Below are 8,550 nucleotides of genomic sequence, written 5' to 3'. Positions count from 1 at the left end.
CTTAATAATATTCTAAAAATGTAGCATGTGTCATTTTTAGAACTGATGTGTTTATATTAAATTTTAAGTTAATATTTACCTATTTATAGGAATTGTGATGTATAATTATCAAATGTGCAACAAAATAGCACAAACATGCTGAAGATTTTCCACTTCATTTCCCTTTCTTTAATACTGTGAGTTCTTTCAGATCCTTTGGTCACACTGAAAAAAAAAATCTCTAGAGAAAAAGTCCCTAAACTATGAGGTATCATGTTTTTGTAGTATCATTTGGTCACTGTTTCTGTGGTATATAAAATTAGCGTTATATCTTCCTATTGCAGGATATTATATGGACCTTTACATTAGAGAGAACAAGAAAATCTGAGTCCTGGAAGATGCTCTTCTCTTTATACAGGTAAAATGGATATATGGGAATAAATTTAAAAATAGGAAGCATGGCTTTAGTTTGAGACATGATTCTGTTCTTGGAATTGCTATGAACACGAATCAGATCCTAAAGGGCATGAGTGTATCCTAAAGTGAAATAGAAAGTTTCCTGGAGAAGGAATTAAATAACACAGGAGAATCATTGTGAAAAAGCCTACAGACATACTAGAAAAGGCTAACTGACTTTTACCTGGAACAGAATGACATTTTGCCTAGGAAAATGTGAACAACATTAGAAAAAGCCACCATTTTATAATATTTTGGATTCTTCACAGGTTGCAATTAATCATTCTGTTGTAAGTGATGATTGCATTCATGATCCCATCTTCTACAACTTGGTGATAGGCAAAAAAAAGGATTCATGAAAAATTAAAAACAACAAAAAAGTTATATATTTTCTCTCCATTGGCTTTTCAACAGATGGGTATAAATTGATCATCTATAAAATAGAAGCAAATTTACTAGGAACTTATCAAGTTTGCCAGATGGAAAAGAGTCTTGTAGACACCTGAATAGAAATAAAAATTTGACATGGAGACCAATGACCCAAAGCTGAATAATTTCCAAGGTAATGTCATTTTGTGATGTGCAATCAATAGCATGAAGAGAAAGCCTACAGATGACAAAAATTTCAAAGTTAAATAATATTTAAAAATACCAAAAGTTACTATATTTTTGTTTTCCCCATAGTTTATAATCAGAGTTAAATTCACAGTTAAATTCACAGTTTACTCTCTGAATTGTAAGAAGAATGGAGAAGAGTTTAAAAAGTGTTCTTAAAAGGAAAATTGTATAAGGTGTCGTTCTTTGAGTTTTGCAAATGAAAGCTACAGGGTGACTTTGTTTCATTTAACTAAACAGGTATTTATTTGAAAAGGATATGTTCCCATAGTAATAAGTACGAGTACAGATGTTCTCAAATTAGAGGGGGTTAGATTTTACTTGGGTATAAAGAATGTTTTGTGACACGTTGTAGAGTAAAAACAAAGTAAGTTTGAGCTAAGGGAAATAATCAACTTGGAATATTTCTACAGGACAGAGGAAACATACATGGATAAAGGTGTAGGTGAGACCTATATTTTCTATAGGCCCCATTTAACTTGATGACTCTGTATTTGGAACCCCATTTTACCAAATATTTCCTTCATTTATAAAAATTAAATGTCTGGGCATCTGATTTGGAGGATTTCTAAATTTTATATAAGAAGAGAAAAAGGAATCCATCGCAACACAGGGTGAAGAGGTCTTGCTTTTGCATCATGGATATATAATTAGTTCAAATGAACCTAATTAAAGCATTTAAGAAAAATTATTTCAAGGACAGCTGATTTATATGAGAAGATGATTTCAAAAGTGCTCCTTCAGCATCAGGGATCAGGGATATTGATGACTTTTAGGTAAAAAAGCATCATGTCCTTGACTCTTCATCTCAAAACCTTTCCAGGACTTTTTCTCTAGAATGAGATTTGAATCCTGACCCTATGTCAAGTGACTTTAAAGCTGTAATGGCTCTACCTTTATGAGTATTTATATTCCCTGATAGTTATAGGAATATAATCTCATCCATTTGGCACATCTACATTCCATAGCTGCATCTCATTTTATTTTCAACTCACTTTAAAGAAAAACTTGGGTTCCTGTCTACTTCGTGAGATCAGAGATCCAAAAAGACATGTGCATTTACAGATCATGAAAACTAATGGAGAAAGTTTTCTAAGAGCCTTAGTGCTGAAAAGACTCCTGGAGATATAATTTGTTTATAATTATGCTATTTCTAAAGAATAGCTTAAAAGAGCAGTGTAGATCACATCTTAGAGACTCTCTTATTAATTTGAAATGAAATTTTTTCCTCTTCCCCTTTCATTACATGCATACTTTCCAAATTTCATAATCCTTTTTGGATTTTCCTTTAAATCTTTTTATTTCATGTTTGTTGCAATACTTGCTCCATTTTATAATGCTTTATTTTCTATTTTCTCTATCACTTCACAACTGCAGTCTTATAAACTTCTTTAATTATATAATTAGGTATAAATTAATATGCCTTTAAATCATCCAAACACATCTTTTAATATCTTTCAGAAAACACGGTACTTGTTCCCAGCATGAACCTGTTGTGATTCTAAGTTTTGAGGAACGTTGGAGAGAAGACAGATATAGTCCTAAACTTTATGGGGATTCTGATCTAATTAAGGAGAACTTCACAATGAATTGTGTTTGTACTAAGCATTACAAATACATTTAATTTACATTTAGGTTTTTACTTTTGGTCCCTAAAAGAATGACTATTATAATCTATTATTGAGTAGAAGAAGGCACTATATTTTGAAGTATCTTTTAGATATGGTGTTTTCTCTACTTGCCAATACAATCTCTTGTTTTTATTTACTTATTTATCTCATGCATTAAGAACTATGATGGGTAAGTGAAAGAAAGGAAAATAATACTAATGTTTACTGCATATCTACATATGGAATACAAACATCCTGAATGCATGATTACAATCTTTAATTATTTTATCCCTACAACTTACTGTAAGAAGTCAGTATTTGATTTTGTTCATCTGATAAATAAACTATGGAGTAAAACTTCAATTACCTTGCCCAATATTAGCTTGTCAGTGGCTAAGTAAGACCTTCTAGCTATGGTACACATTTCATAAACTTTGAAGATAAATGTTTTCCAGAGGTGGGGAGTAGGAAGGAAGTGCTCATTTATCAGAATAATCTTGTGGTCTTGGTGGAGGCATGAGTTGAGAAAAGGTGAATAGTTTTCTCTGACTGAACCAGGCTATGTGTTTTGAAGGAAAAATTGAAAGAACTTGGGATTGAGTCACAGTTTCCCATATTGATCAACCTTCTATCTCACGAGGAACAACACCGCAACTTCTCTGAACAAAGCAGAAGGATATTGATTTCAGAGACAACACTACATGGAACAGAACAATCTGTATGACAGCCACCAACTTCTCTGTGTGGTCAAAATTTCAAAATCTGTGGGCATAGTAAGTGGATTCCCCCTTTCAGTTTCATTAAGGTACAATTGAGAATAAATTTTAAATATATTTATGGTGAACACTGTTAGATTTTGATATGTGTATACACATTGTAAAATGATTGAATCAAGCTATGCTTATTTGTGATGAGAAGAACATTCAAGATCTACTTCTTAGGAATTCTCAAGTATGCAGTACACATTTATTATAAACCATAGTCACCATACCATATAACAGATATCCACAACTAAGGTTCCAAACTGAATATTTGACGAATATCTTCCCATTACATCTCCCCACCACACCCCATTCACCTCGGGCCCACCATAATAATCTCTGCTTCTATGAATGTGACTTCTTTTATATTATACATATAAGTGAAATCTTTCAGTAATTTTCTTTCCATGTCTCCTTAATTTCCTTGGCACAATAACTTCCATTCTCATTCCTATTGTCACAAAACACAGAATATCCTTTTATAAGGTGAAGAGTTTGTGTGTGTGCATGTGTGTGTGTGTGTGTGTGTGTGTGTGTGTGTGTGAGATCGACACAACTGTCAATGGACACATTAGGCTGTTTCCATATATTGCACTCTCCCAGCATATAGGAAATAAGGTGATAATGAAAATGGAAAGATGTCTTTGGGGTATAATAATGTCACTAACCTTCAGATATATGCCCACAGTGGAATTGTGGATTATATGGAAGTTCTACTGTAATTTTTTTTTCTTATGGTGCTGGAGATATAATCCATGGCCTTCTACATGCTAAGCAAGTGCTCTACCACTGAGTTGCATACCCAGCCACTATGTTTAATTTTTTTTAATGAGTTGCTGTACTATTCCTTAATGGCTGTGCTAACTTATAGTCCAACCAACAGTGTACTTACTTGACATCCACCCCAAACTTGTTATATTTTGTCTCTATAATAATAACACTTATAACAAGTGTAAATTGATATTTCACTGCAATTTTAGTTTATACTTCCCTGATATGTTAGTGATGTTTAAGCCTTTGTTTATATACTTATTGACATTTAGGCTGGTTTAATGCTAAATGAAAACTAGGTTTTTACAACTTAGACTTATCCCCTCCTGGTCTATTAATATGATTGTCATAATTTGCATTTTCTCCTGTTTTCCTCCTTCAGGCAGCACCTCCAACAAAGCCAATGGATGGAGCAAATCACTCTGTAGTGTTGGAGTTCATGTTCCTGGGACTCACCAACTCCTGGGGTATCCAACTACTCCTCTTTGTTTTCTCCTCCATGTTTTATGTGGCAAGTATGATGGGAAACTCCATTATTGTGTTCACGGTGGCTTCTGAGCCTCACTTACACTCTCCCATGTACTTTCTGTTGGCCAACCTCTCCTTCATTGACCTGGGTGTGTCTTCTGTTACTTCCCCAAAGATGATTTATGACCTCTTCAGGAAGCACAAAGTCATCTCCTTTAGAGGCTGCATCACCCAGATCTTCTTCATCCATCTCATTGGTGGTGTGGAGATGGTGCTGCTCCTAGCCATGGCCTTTGACAGATATGTGGCCATATGTAAGCCTCTGCACTACCTGACCATCATGAGCCCAAGGATGTGCATCTTCTTTTTAGTGGCTGCCTGGGTGGTTGGCCTTATGCACTCGCTGGTTCAATTGGCTTTTGTAGTAAAGTTGCCCTTCTGTGGCCCTAATGTGTTGGACAGCTTTTACTGTGACCTCCCTCAGTTCATCAGACTTGCCTGCACAGACACCTACCGACTGGAATTCATGGTCACAGCCAACAGTGGTTTCATCTCTGTGGGCTCCTTCTTCACACTGATCATTTCCTATGTTGTCATCATTCTCACTGTTCAGAAACACTCTTCTGCTGGCTCCTCCAAGGCTCTGTCCACTCTGTCAGCTTACATCACTGTGGTGGTCTTGTTCTTTGGCCCTTTAATATTCTTTTACACATGGCCATCTCCCTCCACACACCTTGATAAGTTCCTGGCCTTGTTTGATGCAGTTCTGACTCTTTTTCTAAATCCTGTCATCTACACACTACGGAACCAAGAAATGAAGGTGGCAATGAGGAGAATATGTAGACAGTTAGTGAGTTACTGGAAGATCTCTTAAATGATTGTATTTAGAATAATCTCCTCTGAACACACACATTCCTTGTAGATGATAAAACTCAGAGATAAGCCTTTCTTTTCCTACTCTGATTTGGTTTTGCATGCTGACATTGAGGCCATTTTGTCTTCTAATTAGAAGGAAGGGAAAAACCTCTTCTGAAAACAGAAGAAATCACATAGAAAATTATTTGAAAGGCACAGATTATAATAATCCTGAACCTCAATTCCTAATGAATAATATTTAAATAAAGTATGTGGACATATGGAAGAGGGCAGGCTACTTTAAAGCCTTTAGAGCAGGGAAAAATTTCTCAGTTGCTTTTTTTTTCTTTTAAAAACAGCAATATTCCCCACATACAGGAATTTCTGGATGTATTCAAAGAGAGGACATTAAAATGGGTTTCTTTTGCTTTCTTGCAACTTGCAAACACTCTACTCCTTCTTAGTACTCTGCAAGGCTGTGCAAGGTGGTTAGACTCTGAAGAGCACTCACCTAGTCTAATGGATGCATGGTGTTTTGATAGAAAGGTCAAAGCTGTGTGAGCTATTTTTAGAAGGCCAAGAAGGAACTAAGAAAACTTCATGACTTTTCTTGATTAGCATTATGCTACCCAAACCCATTCAATTTTCATTACCATTTTTATCCTACTTCCTTATCTCTCATTTTGCTTAGTATATTTCTGTCTGAATTTCACCACATGAAAAGTTTGTCTGGTTTTTGGATGTAGAACTGATGAAACATTCACCTTTGGTTTGAAGATGGGTGTACTTCCCCCATGTTGCTTCTGGTATTCTGGCACACCCTATGGTGTGGGGACAGCACCTAGGTCTGCAGTTCCTACCTCCTACTGGCTCTCTCCCTGCAGTTCCTCCAAATCCTGAGCCAGATGCAAGGACATGATTATGATGAAAGTCCCAGGTTACACAGTTACCTGCATTATCAAAATTGGAAGTATTGACTTAGGCACAGTGGTGTACGCCTGTAATCTCAGCAGCTCCAGACGCTGAGGCAAGAGGATACAGGGCTCAAAGCCAGCCTCAGCAACTTAGCAAGTTCCTAAGAAACTACTGGTTTAACTTTGGTCTCTGCTTCATGTCCATTTGTCCTTCTGTCAGGCCAAAGCACACTTGGGCCAGTGAGATAAGTTGTTGAGAGACCAAAAAACAAAACAAAACAAAACAAAAGACCTAGAGATAGTATATGAGTCATAAGTTTTATTGAGAAAATGCTCACAGGGAAGGTTCAGTGGTGATAGACTGAACACATAGCACCTCTGTCCCTTATGGAGTTTGTCCAAAAGTACCTTGTCTGCCTCACAGCATTTTATTCAGTGTTGACTGGCTAGATGAGTAACACATATCCTTTCTGCAATACCTTCAGTTCCACACCTGTCACACTTGGAGAGGGATTTTATATGATAGGTTACAGAAGCAGTGACATCACCAGCATTAGTTTGCTTAGTTTACTTGTATGACCAGCACTCACGAAGCAACTCTCCTGGTATACATGTAAAAGCAACTTTTTACAGTAGCTGTCCCTAGTTGTCAGTGTGCATAAGAGAAAGTATCCTTCAAGATAACATTTATCTACTCATTCTGCCCCAGACACTCTACTCACTTTGCTTTGTTATGTTCTTGGGAACATCTCAACACCCTGGTCTTTAAGGATGGCACATCTTCTACAATATTGGCATCACTGGCCTTAGGCTGGCATGAGGTTCAGTGGTACCAGACCTATATGGACTGCTTAATGGTTTCCACCATTGCACAAAGCCTAATCCCAATAAATCATACCTTATTCTATAACACTGTAGTGATACTATTTCTTTTATAAAACCCTGAGTGATAAATACTCAACACTTTTTTTCAGTCTAATCATCTGTGGATTTATATTATAGAAAAACTTTTCAATTCATGTGATATCTATGCAACATTGTGTCTGAATAAGGGACACATATTATAGCAAATGAGTTGTAATAATGAGGTTACAACACATGGAACTCATTAGTCCACCAACATGCCCCACCACTTACAAGGAACTGACTGATAGATTTTTTGGAAAAATGTGACCATCTGTTTTTATCCTAGAGATGAAGGAAGGGGGCCTAGATTAAGGGTCATTGTCAAAGGGTCTTTGGTTTTATTTGTGATATTGGAATGTTGAAATGAGAAGAGACTCATACTCTGTGTGTAATTAAAAATATTTAAAATTTTAAAGTAGTGATCTTTGCTGCTATCAAGTCAGTCTGTGATTCATTAAACTGGATTTTGAGTTTTCAAAGTTATCACGAGTTAATATTAAAGTTGGGATTTTCTTAACTCTAATGTACCAGATATGTTCTCTTTTTTTCCAGTTAAAATAAAGCTTGATTACGCTGTTTGAATTAGCTGTGTTTTAGAGTACTTTAAGAGCAAAGTACCTCTGAGCTGCCAGATCCCACGCCTGCATCACAAAGCATTTTCTCTTCGGTTTCCTAGGCTTTTAAAAAGGGGTTTGTGGGCCATAAAATGAGCAGCTTTGGAGAAACACTGAAGGATATCAGTGTTTCCTCCTACTTTGTTGACGTGGGAAGTTTCTCGTGGGAAGCAGTTTTAATATAGGCAGTGATAAAAATTCAGTTATTTGCTTATTGTTCATTATTTTTTAATATCTTTTCTAAAAATTGATAGTTTCTTAGACCATTGTATCATGATTTCTTCTATTTTAATCATCTTTTATGATTTTATTTTTAAATTATTTTTATTCTTTTTTTACATTTTTGTTTTGGATTAATTTGTTCATCATATTTCCATTTTGCTCAACTAAACAATGATTTATAAAGTGACTAATATACTACAAAAAGTACACAAGGCACTGGAAAGAGAGAGAAAAATAAGGCAACATTCCTGCCTTTAAGAATCTTTCACACTGCAGGACCCAGAGAGCAACAGAGTTTCAATGTCACCAGGTTGCTATAATGTGGAGGGTGTACCATGGGACTATAAAGAGGAGCGAGAGCTGAGCAGCAGCTCATTGG

At 35.9% G+C, this 8,550-nt stretch overlaps 1 protein-coding gene across 1 annotated transcript; it reads left to right on the top strand.

The window, feature by feature from the left end:
- Positions 1-323: 323 nt before the first annotated feature.
- LOC107158586 (olfactory receptor 4F21-like) lies at positions 324-7,917 on the top strand. The gene is made up of 3 exons (XM_015505039.2): positions 324-397; positions 3,235-3,433; positions 4,575-7,917. The coding sequence occupies exons 2-3, from the start codon at positions 3,362-3,364 to the stop codon at positions 5,532-5,534; spliced, it is 1,032 nt and encodes a 343-aa protein (XP_015360525.2). The 5' UTR covers positions 324-397; positions 3,235-3,361; the 3' UTR covers positions 5,535-7,917.
- The last annotated feature ends 633 nt before the right edge of the window (positions 7,918-8,550 follow it).

Source organism: Marmota marmota, unplaced genomic scaffold (genome assembly GCF_001458135.2).
Source record: "Marmota marmota marmota unplaced genomic scaffold, marMar, whole genome shotgun sequence".
In the NCBI taxonomy this organism is placed as follows: Eukaryota; Metazoa; Chordata; class Mammalia; order Rodentia; family Sciuridae; genus Marmota; species Marmota marmota.
This window is presented reverse-complemented; position numbering and strand designations above follow the sequence as displayed.